This window comes from Austrofundulus limnaeus, unplaced genomic scaffold (assembly GCF_001266775.1).
Source record: "Austrofundulus limnaeus strain Quisiro unplaced genomic scaffold, Austrofundulus_limnaeus-1.0 Scaffold2, whole genome shotgun sequence".
Taxonomy (NCBI): Eukaryota; Metazoa; Chordata; class Actinopteri; order Cyprinodontiformes; family Rivulidae; genus Austrofundulus; species Austrofundulus limnaeus.
This window is the reverse complement of record NW_013952404.1, coordinates 1561773-1578157: the sequence shown is the minus strand read 5'-3', so window position 1 is coordinate 1578157 and position 16385 is coordinate 1561773. Positions and strand designations below refer to the sequence as shown.

The window sequence follows — 16385 nt, the reverse complement described above, 5'->3', positions numbered from 1 at the left end:
ACACATGCCTAACTTTTCCTCCTCAGAGTGCAGCATAGCACAACAGTTAGGCGAATGGGTCAGTAGGAGGAAGTGAGGTGAGGCTAAAGGAGCTACTTTTACCTGTTTCCAAACATAAAATAAAGGGCAGAACATGGATATGCTGAGTTGGAAAGGGAGACTTTACCCAAGCCATGCAAATTTGGACAAAATAAATAAATATAAAAGGCTTTCAAACTGCATCAGTCCAGTGTTGCCCWTCTGTACAGTTCACCATCTGCTCTAAATGCAGTAAAGTCAAAGTAAGGCATCTAGAAACACTAGCTTTAGGAGGTAATGAAGTTATTCTTGAATTATTTCAAGTTGGACCTGTTTTTCTCTGCCCTGCCCTAACTAGTTCAGGCAAATGGGACAGTGAGGGTGATGCATATCAACCCACACCAGCCACATGCCCACACTCTTCACACTTCCTGATATGGTGCAAGATAAACTAGCATTTCTTGTTTAAAAAAAAACTGTACATTTTAAGTAGGATTTTCAAAACAACAGTTGGTGCAAAAGGCTTTTTAATGAACTTCTAGCTAACGTGCATTAAATGGCTCAATTAGAAGTTCAAGTTCACTTTATTTGTTATATTTTATATGTTGTTAAAGTCATTTGTAATAGAGTGAGACAAGTCTGTACTTCAAAAAGTCAAAAGGAAATAACATAACCATGTAACACACAGCCAGTGACAAAGTCAGGAAGTAGAACTAGAATTACGCTAAGTGCATTACCTGGTCAAAGATATTAAATATGTCAAGTTATGAAGATACAACCGAAAGTGAAGTTAAATATATTAAAATACTCAGTGGGATCAGTTTTTATATCTTTCCCCAAGTTAAATTTAAGCTTTTTTTTCAAGCATTGTTAAAATAAGCTTTCAAGATTTTCCAGAATTTTACTACAAAATTAAATTTCATACAACTAACCAAACCATACATGTTCAACATACTGTATATTGTTTTAGTTTCCTTGTCCTATTGAAATTGTTTGTGTCAAATATGCTTTTTACAAGTTAAACATAACTTCAGTTCTTAAAAATAGTTTAACACTGCAAGAACACAACACCATAAGTGTTCACTTCGACAATGCCTAAACTCAGAAAATGTGCCCTTTGAAGTACTTTTATCCAAAATTCAAGCTCTTTTATAATTCCACATTAAATTTCAAGAACATTTTCAGGAATTTAAAGCATGCATGCAAACTCTGGTTAAGRTGCTGTCACTGAGACCTGACTTTGGAACAAGCTAATGGTTGAATTGCAAACAAACTCTGTTTTGTGGTCTTATTGCAGATGGAAAGTTACTGTATACATAGAACATGAATCATGGTTTGACTTTAGATACTTCCATTTAATTTCCCAGAGAAACCAAGAAATACTGAACCAGCAGCTCAGGACAACGGGAGTTAACCAGTAATGATTATGTCATAACTTCAAATATTTACATTTGGTTCTCTGGGTGTTTCAGGGTGTGGGCATCACCAACCACAAACAGATATTTACAGAAACAAGGATCTAGTGTTTTCTGGTTTCCATGGCCTTTCTTTTTTTAGGATTTAGGTGAAGGTTACAGAACATTCTGTCGACATGCACAGTCATATCTATTCCAGGTGATAGGCCATAATTTTGGAATGACCTCACCTTCCTTGTGACTTCAGCATCAGTAAGGTGATTTATTATGGTGTGATTTACAACGTGCTGTTACACAATGACAACTCGAGTCTTATTTTTAGTCTTATCTAAGTATACTAGAAGTATTTTTCCCAAACGTACARGCAGAGAATCGCAACTTCCAGAGTACTAAAGTCTCCTTTTCATAATGTTTTCTCAGGCACAGTTTCAAAGTCCACGAAAAGCCCTGAAACTTACAGTTACACAACACTTCAAGCATTTAAAACCGTTAACAATAATTACGCAAACTATAACATTTCTTGTCTTGTCAATAATGATGCCACTTCCACCCACAGGGCATAAAATGTCACTCAACTGTTTGACAAGGATAACATTTCTGTTTATTATAAAGTCTACATGGCCACTAGTGCCATTCAAACTCAAATGAAGGTTTTGAKTAATGTGTTATTTACCACACAAAAACACTACAGAACTGCAAGGAGATAACAGAGATGAAATAATGATAAGTTAGAATGGCTAAGATATCTATTAATAATAAATTGAACCGCAAAACATGTAAACATATAGATTAAGAGGACTCATTTTAAATCATGAGACAGTTGTCTGGAAAATAAAGGCTAATATTTATAGAACCGTGTTTTGTAAAATTGTTATAGTTTTGAAAGCTGGTTCTGCAGATCCCCATTATTAAATTTGCTTTTGTGAAATTTAACCATGCTGACTGTCTTGACACATTACAGAGAGGCAAAGAAAACAGGACCAAGTGTTTTGGATCAAGTTGCAGAACAAGCAGTACATCTGCAKCTGTACATCTTTCACAGGTGCTTTTCCAAAGACGCTGCCAAGAATGCTAACATGCACTCGTGATTTAAACCATAATCCTGTCTGCAATTTCCAAACTAAAAGATAATTTTCCTACACGCTACTACACAGGTGCCCTTTGATATAAGCTCTTTGGACACAGCATGTCTGCTGTACKTTTTTTTTTGTGACAGCCTGAAACAGGACTGAGATGAAAGCCTGTTTTAATAACAAAGCCAGCTTCATACAGACTCCCTTTAACGTTCTCATTGGGTGACATTTTCCCAGAGAGCTGAGTCAAAGAGCGCCAGATGTTACAGCACCTGGCAGTAATAAGAGCAGGTTTGTAGATCTCACGAATGAGACAAATCAAATATAAAACTCGGTCCGCAACAATATTGATCAGTCCAGTATAAAAATAGTGGACTACGACCATGATTTGTGCTATACTTGTTTTTCAAATAGGTTTTGTAATTAAATTGTTAAAGTTTTGTTAGTTGGATTTAGTTGTTTTTTTTTTACTTAAAAACAACAAGAAAAAAGACTGGATTATTTATTTATTATTAAGTTTTTGAAATTCTGTATTTTTCTTATTAGCCAGTTTTGACCYTTAAGGTAAAAGTAATGCCCAATTAGATTTCACTAAACACAAAATATGGGTTTTAAAATAAGAGTGGTTCTGGTTTCTCTTTTACTTTGAAATCAATAAAAAATATATACAGAAAAAAAACAAAAAAGCTGAGCTTCATCAATTTTAAACAAATATAGAAAGGACACAAGGGATATAACAGCACAATTTAATCCTCTATACCTATATGTGCCTACAAAAATTTTCAGTAAGGTAACTTTTATATGCAAATACATAAAGGTTCAGCAAGARATTCATCAAAACCAATAAGCTTGGCACAATTTATTCATTGGAATTCTGACACACATGAACATTACAGAAAAGAAGAGAAGTTACAACAGAGGCCTCTGGTTCCTTCTCTCTGATGCTAAGATGAAAACTGATGCAACACAAATGTTAGATAATAGCCAACAACCCACTGTATCCTCCTTTTTTGCAGCTGCATCCAGATTCTTGCAACAGAGTGGTTTCAGTTTGCTATGTCAGCAAAATCAGGAGGGGAGTGTGTATTTCCTGCAACTAGTTTGGACTCAAASCTGTTGCCCATATTTGGCACTGTTTTGTAATAGTACTGATTGGAAACAAGTATTACTGGCAAAAATATTTARCAGTCCTCTGCAATAAAAACATCATGTTTTAGGAATAAAATTAATAAATTATCTTTTGACACATTCTGCACTCTCACATCCTTTTCCAGTTTCAGACCTTTTATGCCTGACATTTAAATTCATCTTCAAGAGCATGCTAAGCTATAATACTTCCACCATTTAAAAGCCACATAATTGTTTATCGGCATGGAAGCATTGGCTGGCCTTTTCAGATTCCACTTGCAAACTACATTAGTGAAGCCCAAACTGGCAATTATTTGACAATGTCTTTTGGGCAACTGGCTTTCTGACTAAATGCCAAGTCTCAGTGCTGCACGGATACTCCATCACTCAACTATATGGCTCTCAAAAAGCACAATGAAGATGTGGTTCTCTTTAAAACTATTGCAATAAGGTGAAGATGAAGATAATATTTCTGAGGTTGAAAATGTAAAGCCAATACTTTCAATACAGGAACTAATAAATGGATGTTAGAAACTTAATTTTACGTATGAAGTATGCCTATATCAAGGAGAGAGCTGTCTGAACAGAAGAAAAAACAAAAAAAAATCATTCAAAAATATTAAACTTCAAATGTCATGATATTATCAGAAATTACAGAACAGCAGAAAATTATTAGAATTTAATTTTTACTTTAAAAACCTGCTTTAAGTATTTGTTCTTATTTTCTATTTTATTAGTTTAATAATTTTAAAACATTACACGACATGTTATTGCATCATTTCTCATGCTATGTTTTTTGTAGTTCTGTTATTTCATGTTTTGTTTCCTATATATGTTCTACCTTTATTTTGTAAACAAAGTTTACTGAACAGCATCCATTGCCTGGATTTTCCACTTTGTTAGGGTGTTGTACCCTCCCAAAATACAGCTTTTCATATCATCATGACATAACATTTGCAAGGGAAAAATAATTATCTTTTCATCACAGTTAACTACTGTAATTAACAAACAGAAGCTCAAATTCATCAGGAAAAAAACAAACAAAAAAAGTGTTGTTTTGGGCACCATAATAAGTTGAACAAAAACCAGAGATAAGACAGAGCTGAGCCAAAAGAGCAGCACACTCTGAACATTATAGGAGTAACCTGCAATTATTTTATAGCTCTTAAGATTCCTGAGCTCTTAGTCAGTGTTTACTGTGCAAAGGTAAGGCAAGGTCACAAATTACAACCACTTGCTTTGGCATCAACTGCTCCACAGTCACGCACAGGCCTGCACATTCTTTTAAACTGGCAAATGAGCTGATAATTGAAAAACAGTAGAGTAAAGGAGTGACCCTTTGGCAATCCTTTTTATTTTTCTCACGTGATGATCAAAAGCAGCATCAATACAGCGGTTAAGCTGGATGTGACATTGCAAATGGCATGATGACCATGCTGTAAGTGGATCTTAAATGGTGACTTACGATGCTTCAGTCCATTCTTTGTCATATTCACCTGCTCATAGGGTGACAGTTATGTTTGAGTGGGCGTTCATGGATGTGTGTGTCTATTTAGTGTCCACAGAGTTGTTTTCCAGGTTTGTGCAGAGGGTTGTGAAAGACCCATCATGTGACACAGTGGGCTATCTTCAGCCACGACTTCTCCAAAAGCTCAACTGCCACGCAGAGAGGGACAGAAAACCGCAACAACGACAGGCCTATGGGAGGTTGAGAAAAGAGCAGCAATTATGTGGCAACAGGAGAAGTAAGGTGACTGCAGCTGCTGCAGGCTGATGAGGTTTCTGGCTTATCTGTTGGGAAGCTGAAGTCACCACCAAACCTTACGAAACGGGACTGGGATGAAGTGAGAATTCGGACAAACATAAATATAAGCACTGGTGGCATCCTGCTATTCCCATAACGGTGATTCAGTAGTGTAGGCCGTCACATAAGTGGCTTTGTGTCACTCTCTTGCTCATTTAATCCAAGTTACTGAAGATGAGGAGGTGTTAGTGTTCTCTAAAGAAACAGTCAGGTGCTCAGATTGATAAGACTTTAAGTAACCTGGAAGCATGAATGAAACTTTGCTTTAAKAAGCTTCATTCCAGTTAATATGGAAGTTTTCAACAATTCAGGTTATTTTTTATGGAGCTAATTAAAAATTTTGAATAAGAATTTTCATGTTTTAGTTGATAATCGAAGTGGCTATAATTTATTTCTCAACACAAGATAATTTTAGACTAAAACTCTGATATGAATGGTGGTGGAAAATATACATTTCTTCAAGAAATGTTAGTCCTTAAAATGCACTTTATCTTGGTGTGTTTGCTGTTTTTTTTTTGTATGTAAAAATAATGGTTAAAAAGACAATTGTAAGTACTAATCAGAATAAGCAGACTTATGTAACAGGTATTAATTTAACTTTGGGCAGAAACACTTTCCTTGGGATGTTTGACTCATTCAATGCATTGTTTTAAATGACAAACTAAAATAAAAGTTTGGGGTAAGCAGAATTACTAGGCCCTCTGAAACAGTGTGTGTATTGTTACGCACCACGACAGTACTCTCTAGTACAAAGTGCTCTCTGAAGAGACAGATTACAGCATGATGTCAGTTGTCAAATCCACTCTGCCCCTGGGCAGGGGGCTGCCTTCTTTCCCCTCCTGCCACCAAGGTGGAAGACAGTCATTGTTAAACACATGCCAGAGGAGCATCAGGAACACGTTTTGAGAGGATAAATATACATAAAAATCATTATTTTCCACCAGGCTCATTGCTCTTTGTGAGGTGTTTACTGAAGCCGATTCATAATACATTAAAAAACATTCACATTAAAGCAGGATATTATTTTGCTTTAAATGATTTCTAGTTTAAATCGGGATTGTTTACACAGCCCAATTAATACGGTTTAATCTTAAGAGATGCAGCAATTGATCTAGGATGATGTGAAATTTCGTTTTTGTGTAAACATAAATAAAAAGGTAGGAATGACCAAGTTGGTGATGCTAGAGCAGCAAATGAYAAGACAACAAGAGCTCATTGCTCTGCTTCCTCCTGACCRCCGCATGTCAGCTGCTGCCTGTGGAGCTTTGAAGGTTAAAGCGAGAGCGTGTGGCAGGGGGGAAGGGGCTAAGAGGACAGAGAACTAAAATTAATTAGAGTACAAATAATTAGATGCAAGTGCTCTTGTTCAAGCATGCACAGTTTATGCAGACAAAACAAGGATGCAGGGATGCCCGAGGCTCAACGCCAACATCCCTCAATTCTGCAGGAAGTAACATAGGGAAGTGAAGGAACATATAGAAGGAACATATAGAGTCCAAATTCTGCAGAAGCACAATGTTTCTTCAAAGTAGTACAGAGACATTTTAGAAAATGCACATACTGACATATTTTGCTTACTTTAGTCTAGTAGTGCAACATGGCAAAAACATACACTGGCCATAACTAGTAGGTTTTGTTTTATATTTGTGCATATAAACAGTGTTAATTGAGACTAAATGCCCATTCTGACTTAGCCTGGCCCTTGCCTTCCTACGCAGCTCCGCTCAATTCTAGTTTCGCTTCTCTGTTCGGCCTGGCATTTCTCCCATAGACAAGGATTTCGCTGGCAGATTTTTAGCCGAACCAATCAGAGAACAGAACGTCAATTTTCTGTGCAGTGTCGGCTTGTAGTTTATTTTACCTGGGCCAATCAACAAACAGAAGGCAGGGTTTTGAATGACGTCGATTTTCTGCGCAGTGTCTGCTAGTTAGTTTAGCATACGGCAGTGGAGGAAGTGAATGAAGCCAGTCCGAGTTGATAAGGCTTTCAAATTAAATTAAATTTGTCTGACAAAGCAACAGCTCTCATTTACAGTCGTCACGTTTGGCTCGGTACTTTTCTCCTCTCAGTAGGGTTGTTTACAGCACACGCAATTTCTGCTTAGCTTCTTAGTTTAGCCTCCTTCACAGCGACAGACACACACTTCAACAGAGGCCACACCTCCAGCAAGAATTGCTTCTCTATAGCAGCGAGTCCAGACCCTCTGTACAAAGCAAAGTGAAGGACAGGGTCTGMTTTTTAATCAGGCTAATTCTGAATATATTCTGTAATTAAAATAGCTACACTTACTGAAGGGTATAAAATTAACTAATATCAGGTTGTTTATCACTAGAAGTCTAAAAAACAACTTAAGCAGGAGTTCTGACTTTATTCTTCAGTTAAGTCATAAATCACATCTACACCAAAATTACTAAATTGTACCAAAAGTTGTCTTTAAATTGTAAATATCCACTTGGGGTTAAAATACAAGGAAGGGTTTTAGGATCCGATGCATCCACTTCATAGCGTGAACAGAATCACTGCCTGTTCTTTGAAAGTATTTTTACGAGACCTTCTTTATTCCCTGAGGAGGGTTAAAAGGGTAAAAATAATGGTTAAAAAGACAATTGTAAGTACTAATCAGAATAAGCAGACTTATGTAACAGGTATTTAATTTTGGGCAGAAACACTTGAGATGTTTGACTCATTCAATGCATTGTTTTAATTGATAAACTAAAATAAAAGTTTGGGGTAAGCAGAATTACTAGGCCCTCTGAAACAGTGTATTGTTACGCACAATGACAGTACTCTCTAGTACAAAGTGCTCTCTGAAGAGACAGATTACAGCATGATGTCAGTTGTCAAATCCACTCTGGTAGGGTGGTCAAGATATGACCCTCCTACTGAGGGTAAAAGTAGGAGGTCAAGATATGACCCTCCAAAGGCCCCCAGTCCCTGAGGAAAGCTTCTTCAGCCATTTAAAGCTAAATTAATCACCATATATTTATATTGTAGTGCAGATACTAGGGGTGAAAGAAAATATCGGTGAACTGAAATATCACGATATTTCATTTTCAATAGTGTATTGAATCGATTCTCTGAAGCCCTGTGTTGATTTTTAATTAAGGTTTAAAATGTAGACTTTCACGCCAATGGTTCATTTTTTGTGTTGTAGTTTAGACTCTGACCAKTAGTTGGCAGCAATCAGCTGGCCATTTGGCTCCTCCACTTCTGAGGAGCCGGAGAGTATAACGGTAGCTTAAATATTCGCATTGTGAGTTAATGTTAGCACTGTACCGTTGGATGAATCTGAGCAGATTAGACGGCCACCCGCTGCATCCTAAACTGAGGAAAGGTTCCCTACAGTCCCTTATCAGCCAGCATTTCTGTAATTTAAGCCAAATTGAAGTGTCCCATACAGGATGCGCTTACTCCCGACTGAAGTCAGTCATCACAATACGGAAGGCAGGCAGGCATTTGTCTAGTGCCCTGAGCTCAAGGGGTCCTTGAAGGATAGTATACTGAAGTAGTCAAATGTAACAACCATATGAAACACAGTACATTGAAATAATTGGTGTAGTTGTGCTTCCCTGTGCTTGTCCCATGCTGACAACACAGACTGTGTGCAGCAGCTTAATGTCATCCATTTACTGAACTTTAGGACAAGATATAGGCCATTGTTAGTGTGTTGGGTGATCATATTTTTATAATAATTTAATATTAAAACCTAAAAGCTGCCACAAATATATTACAAAACTATTTATTGACACATTTGACTTAACCATTGAAAACATGGATGAAATAGGAAATATGAAACAAATAAAATATGTATAAAACATAATGATTTTTTAATAGAATTTTTGGACAAAAAAATGGCAATATGTCGCAATATCGCCTTGCTTACATTATCACAATATATTGCATCACAGCCTCTTTGTCATGATGTTTTTTTTGTATCATCAAATTCTTGCCAATACACAGCCCTAGCAGATACCGCTTTAAAACACTGTAAATGCTGAAACAGCCGATGTCAGCTCTTTAAGGCCTTTAACCACATTAACCTTTTGCAATTTTTTTTGTTTTACACACAAACATACACATACACACACAAACCGCAGTCCCTTCAAAGCTGGTGACATGGGTCAGTGCTTGTGGGGAAACAAAGCTCAAGTGAAGCGAGAGCAGAGGGCTCAGTCACGAACGTGGTATCACTTTGCACTCATGAGCCTGGACATCAAGAAACAAGCTGCACATGAGTAGTTTCAAACCAAGAATGAACAAAAATAATTAACACATTATAAGACCAATTATAAAAAATTAAACTGCTAATGTGTTACTAACATTTATGTCTATGTTACAAAATCTTAGCAATATACAACAATATCATTTCATTTATCATGGAGATCAAATGTTACATCTGAAGATAACTGTAAGTAAAACCAAATCCCAATAGGATGACGAGCAAGAGGTCAAGGTACGATCAAAGAACGAGACACTAAAATTGTGTCCGAGAGGACCACATGGCCTTTAAAGGGGAAGAAAACTGCCAACATCCATCTGTGTGCATTTCACTTCCCTTCATCTCTGCTCCCACTGTCCTTTCTACTCTTTAACTTCCACTGTGACAGGCTGCCCCCACCCCGGAAAAATAATGAAATAAATAAACTAGCATTCCTCCCCCCTCCCTGAGGCTGGATAGTCCATGCAGGAAGGTAAACATGTCTACTGTCGTGAGCTCAGACCACGTGCATGCTTTGCTTCAGGTAACGGTCGTCCTCCACAGCTCTGTGCCCACCAGCAACATCTCGACGTTCACTAGCTGTGCGCACAAGTTTATGTCTGAACAGATTTCTGCTTTGTTGCCAAACCACTCTTCCTCAAGCAAGGACATCCATGGATTTGATGGGAAGGTTGATTCAAATCAGGGTCAACGGTCTGACCTCCATCTACAACACCTGGTTGATGGCTGATATACGCTGTCAGAGAGGCTTCTTGGTTTTTGTAGACATGGTAAGAAGTTTTATTAAAGGGAGGATATTGTGCAACATCAATGTTTTTGAGCTTTATATCGTGTTAAAATGTCATTCCCTCATCAAAAKCATATCCAGAGTGTTGCTTTGACTAATTCATGTATGTTTGAGAAATCCTTGAATCTCCTGTGGTAGCCATGTGGAGCTGGCTCAACACTTGCTGGTACAAAGCTCCGCCTATTTACACAAAGCTCCTCCCTGGAGCTCAGTCTACTGCCGTGRWCTCACCCRACAGAGCACCCCTKCCCTGAAGCATTGTTGTGAACACATGCTGAAGTGGGAGTGTCAGAAACGYTAGGYGGTTCTTAAAGAGACACAGGCCAATTTCAAGGRGTTTGGACAGKCTTTGATGCAAAATTCATTTTGATATYTACAGTATTTTCATAACAACTGAAGGTAACATATTTACTTGATTGTGCCTGTGAAATACACAATACCCCCCCTTTAAAAGAACTCAACTTGARAGACATCCAGACAAAAACATGCAAACATTTTATGAGGTACTGGGGGAGAGATACGCTTTAAATCCAAATAGTTCATTTTCAACAACAAATCTATGATTCTGAATTATTATTTAATAGCTAAAATACCAAAGTGGTTGGAGAACAGCAACAACTGCTGCAATCATCTGATTGATWGAAATTTATTTAGCAATGATACATGGTCACCTGGCTTACATGTACAGCAATCTTGTATTGTAGCAAAAATAAATTGAGCTTGTCTTTTTAAATACTGGACATTTTAAATCACTAACTGAGTAGGTCAGGTTCAGAGGAACCTGTGTTATACACCTGGAGTTAACAGAAAGCATCTACTGGCTTCAGAACATAAATAACATCTGAAGTGAATTRAGAGAAAAGAATATGCACCTTTAGTTGCAAATAAAAGCTTTGTTGCTTTTTCTGACAAATAAAAAAAGGTGTATTTAATTGAACTGAACTAAATGACACTTTAATTTTGATCTGTTTAGAATGAATCTGTTATGGGGCGACTACAGATATGCTGAGCATATATTTRAAGACCTTTACTTTAAAAAGATGAGACATTAATTCTTGCTTAGTTTGAACTTCAACCTACCAGTRAGGTTTAATTTGCTTTACAAAGAACATATCAGTTATACAAATCATGTGTGTAAACTTTAATCCACTGAGTATGAGCAATGTTATTTTAACAGACTTGTAGCTCCAGTGTTCCTTTACATAGTGATTATATATGGTATATTCATTTGCTTAGTTTGCCGTGACTGAGAAAATGCATTAATTACACTTCAGCTGCTCTGCAACACTATGGATTTTGTTGCAGAGTAGAAATGTGCAATGCATGAAAACAACTGACTTGAGACTGCACACAAACTGACAGAAGCAATTGCATGACAACTGTCAAAATGAAAATCCGGGTCATCGGTTTTGGGACGCAGTCCAGTCCAGCCTATATGCAGCACAGTCCCATTCCTCTGAAACGCGTAGGTGGACAAGGTGTGGGCTGATGATGTTCATTACTTTCCTCTCTTCAAGTCTTCAAGCATTCCCTTAGTGATACTATGTATACCCTCGCTGCCAACTGCAGCACAATACTGAGGGTGTAAGTGTGTAGCAGGAAAGAAAGATGAGGGTGACAGGAATATTAATATGCGTCCAAGATTTGGTCTTTAAACAAAAGCTAAATATTTTAGAGAATTTTTTGCAATATTTTTAAATGTTTTTACAGCTACCACCACCCACTGGTTAAAGGTCAATCAGTATGTGTTTTGTTTCTGCAAGTGATAGCAAGCATGTTGATAAAAAAAAGAGCAAAAATAAAATAAAAAAAAATAAAAAAATAACATAAAATCTCACCAGTAGAGCTTCCCTCGGGGCTCAGTTTAAATCTTTTCTTGGCTAAAAACGCYCAGGGACAAAAATAACTTAGATAAAATTCCCAGTATGGATGGAAATGTGTCTGTGAAATGTGACTGACTTGACGAGTCCATTCACAGCTGGCAAAGGAGAGACAAGTCTCAGCGCTTCAGGTCTGACAGATAGTGGGGACAAATGCTGATGGTGGCTGCTGTTTCCCGTATGCTTACCATCAGCTCCCTTCACAGGCAGGGACCAGGCTGCAACAGGCCAGGGACTCGATGCCTCCAGCGCTCTCCAGCAAGAGTGGAGAAAATATATAAATCCAGAGACAGAGCGTGTACGTGTGTTTTCAGGCTACGTTGCCTCCAGACACCAACACGGTTCAGAGCAGATCGACAGTGACGGCTCGCTGATTAGTCAGCTCGCAGTCCCACAACACCGGGGTCTGTGCACCAACGTTCATCTGCACTGGAGTTCATTTCAATAAATCCCATTATTATTGCAGCAAATATTCAAAACACACATACATGTAAACAAACCAACACTTGTAATAACTGAGGAAAGCTGATGCTGTGACTAATACATCGGCTCAATCCCCGAGTCTGCTGCACCGTTTGCAAAATCTGGTGAGGGTGTGTACTTTTCTAATGATATGTGAGATGCTGCTGTGAGGTTGGTGGTTAACTACCTTAAGGAGATACACAGGGATGTTGCTGAAGTCCACAGGGAGTTTAAGAAGGAAGCGAGCTGAAAACTCTCCTGTCTGGAGAAACAAGGAATAGGCACAAGTTTTAGAATGGGAAACTTCTAACATGTTGCAAACTATGATACAAGCGAATTACAGACTGATCTATTAGGCTAAAGTCCTACTTTAATTTCAAATTTATACTTGTATAATATTGCTATTATATWTTACCCACTACAGTGCTTGTTATTATTTAAAACTCAGCTTGTGAAGGCTTAAGTGAAGCGTTTTAACCTGTAAATCTTCAAGGATACTTTTGTACAATTGTTGGGCTCTGATCTTTTTTTCTTTATTCTGACAGTGTGAAAAATTAAAGAAAATTTAAAAAGAAACAGAAAGAAATYTCTCTTCGAAGTAACAAAATTTCTGCTAACAAACAGGACAGGAGATGTTGAGAAGTACTGACAGTTTGACTTTCGTGCATAATTTAGTACTTTTAGGYAATGTTCATTTTTATTCTGAATTTATAACCTATTTGCAGTTTTTATAAACAAATACATATATGAAGTTTTAAGTTTTCAGACGACAGTTTTTATCTTTTCTTTTCTCCATATTTTCTCTTTCCTTGTTACATTTTGMTTATTTGCTGTATGAGGATGACTTCACTGTCATGTTTTTTTTGGAGACAAGCATACGATGTGAAACAAAAGCACACACATGAATATGATTACAACTTTGACAACATAGTGAAATCTATTGTGTTTCCCTAAACAATTGTAGACATGCTCTGCACATGACAGCCTCAACAAAACAAAACAATAAAACATTCAGGAAAGCATTTGCCGAGTGTATTCCTTTGTTAATTAAACAAACAAAAACATGGATCCTTGCACATCTTTAACAAAAATATTACCTAACTGTTWTACAGCCAGTTATAAATACTGTATATTCAATGACTTTTCCATAACTGTCAACATTTTTATTTCATTCTGATTTTTTTCTAATCATTTTGTAATGACTTTCATAGCTTTGTTATTAGTAGATCATGTTTTTCTGTCACTTTAAAGCCTAATTTATTTGAATTATATTCCCTGAAATTATAAGAAAATGCAGAAATACTTTAGTTTTGTTCCTGTACTGTTCATTGGCTATTGTCACTGGTCACATAATGTTTTCTCTATGCAGATACTTGGGCCAAGCTGTAAGAACATGCGACTGGCCCAGAGCCTTTTTCCAAATCAAAACACATGACTCTTACTTGTCAGACAGCAATGTTTTTAATAAAAAGAAACAGGAAGTTGGTTACATGATGCTTCCTTTGGATTTATTTATATGGCATTCATAAAAAAAACTGTTTCCATTTCATGTTGATAGAATCTGATTAAGGCAAAAATGCTTCATAGTGAGACGAGTTTTCAAATGAACCAAGTGCAAACCTAAAAAAGTTTTTAAATAAGCTTGTATGAAATCTTTGAACTCAAAGTCCATTAGCAGGTTCTTACCCAGCTGTTCTTTCGTCCTGCATAAATTTCTAAATTTCGTCCGTAGCTCGGATCTTCCAGCAAGCTGTCGTACTCAAACAGCAGCCTGGAGCTGTCACGCAGGCGCTGGCACTGGTAGAGATGGTACTGCTGGATGAGCTCCTTCACCAGCTGCAGCAAGCACTCAGGATTTCCAGCATCCCAGTGGACCAGGTGCTAGGGGAGGGGACCAACAAGGAAACAAAAAATTAGTCAGGAAAAATATTTTTATATAACTAAATAACACAAAAATTCTTCTTTAATGTGTAGATGGTCAAACTTTGGTTCTTAGGGAGCGAAGCCCGCTTCCAGGGACAAAGAACCTCCTAACTGTTGCAAGAAATGATCCACACCAGAATTTCAAGCATTCTTTCTTTACATATTTTTCTATCGTGCCACTCAGTAATGTAATGATTACAATAARGATAACCTTGAAAGAGAGAGATAAATTTTTCATTTTTATTTGATCATGCTGAGACGCAGATTGTATCAGCAAAATCTATAAATATTATTGATGACTACCTGTTTTGTTCATATCTTTAAATTTTTCTATGATAACTGAAGGCAAAGTTATCAAACGTAATTTGATTTTGTAGAAGAATGCTTACAAATGGCATCCAAATAGCATATCATAACAACAACAACAAGAAATGTTTATTTTTTTATTTTTTTCTAAGATATTGGTTTAAAAAGCAGAAAATAATAATGGTACCATTAGGAAAAAATGCCCTAATGGAAAACAATTTTATCTTTAAAAAAGTCAGTAAGAACTTAAATGTGAAACGGTTGTTGTCAATAAAAGAGAAGGAAACAGGTTGTACTGAAGGATGTCCTGTAAAACACAATGATTCAAATGAATATGGGAAAATTCTGCAGCTGACCTCTTCTGACGAGTTTAGGATTCTTGCTGCCACATGGATTGACAACTAAAAGTTTTTTTTTAAAGAAGGAAGTTTGTTAAATTAAGAATTTACCTACAATTTTTATATGGTGTTTAAAAATGTGAATGACTGTATCCTGTAACCTGTATTATAAACTGATTATTAGTGAGCATTTCCACATACAAATCAGGATAAAAACGGGACTTTTTTTAAATGTAAACATTTTCTTAGTGTTGTTGGGGAAAAAGAGTAAGAGTACTTGCACAAAGTGAATCGACAAAATTACATCCGATCTAATCGAGTGAAATTAATGACAAAGCACTAAGATTTAATACTGTAAGTGCAAATTAAGAAAAAAAAGCAAGAAATACAAGGATTTGTGTTTTGCTACAGTGTTTTTAGATAACTCACTTAAGAGGATCAAGTAAAAACATTATTTTAAAAGCAGTTTTTATAAGCTTCATTTTCACAAAAGTATGATTTCAAACATATGTTTTGGAAAGCATCGATTTGGAAAGGGGGAAACCTTTTCTGTCCTGAGACATTTTATGATGAGAGGATGGATGGATGAAGTCCCTATTTTTGGAGATGATGCTGGTTTGGTATTACACTTGCTGCAAAAGTGAAAGTGTTTTTCTGTTTACAGCTAATTGTGAAAGTTAAAAAAAACACTGGCATACTGAAACTGCAAACTGACAAACAACAAACTATGCAACCTGACAACATTGTTAGAGAGCAAAAGTGAACGTGTAACATTGCTGTCCTCGAGCAAGAAAGACGAAGGTCGACCTCAATCATTTCAAAAGTGAAAAACAGGCATTCAAATGTGCGTTAGACAACAAGGAGGATTAATTAGTGATGGACTGACTGTTAATACCTGTTACATTTAGATAACAAAAGCAGGATGTCCCTGACTAGTTCGCCTCCACGACAGTATGTCTTGTCTGTCTCCACAATATCAGCCTAAAGGAGAAAGCTTCTATTGTTTCAGAAGGGTTGGGTTTGGGGTGGGT

General features: G+C 36.9%; 1 protein-coding gene across 1 annotated transcript in view; it reads right to left on the bottom strand.

Moving 5' to 3' along the window:
- The window catches only part of babam2 (BRISC and BRCA1 A complex member 2), a 78478-nt gene that overhangs the window by 41851 nt on the left and 20242 nt on the right, over window positions 1-16385 (bottom strand). The window contains exons 5-6 of the mRNA XM_014010049.1: window positions 14474-14668; window positions 12975-13049 (exon numbers count right to left, since the gene is read on the bottom strand). Of these exons, the coding sequence (XP_013865503.1) occupies window positions 12975-13049; window positions 14474-14668 (270 nt within the window). The remainder of the gene's footprint in view (window positions 1-12974; window positions 13050-14473; window positions 14669-16385) is intronic.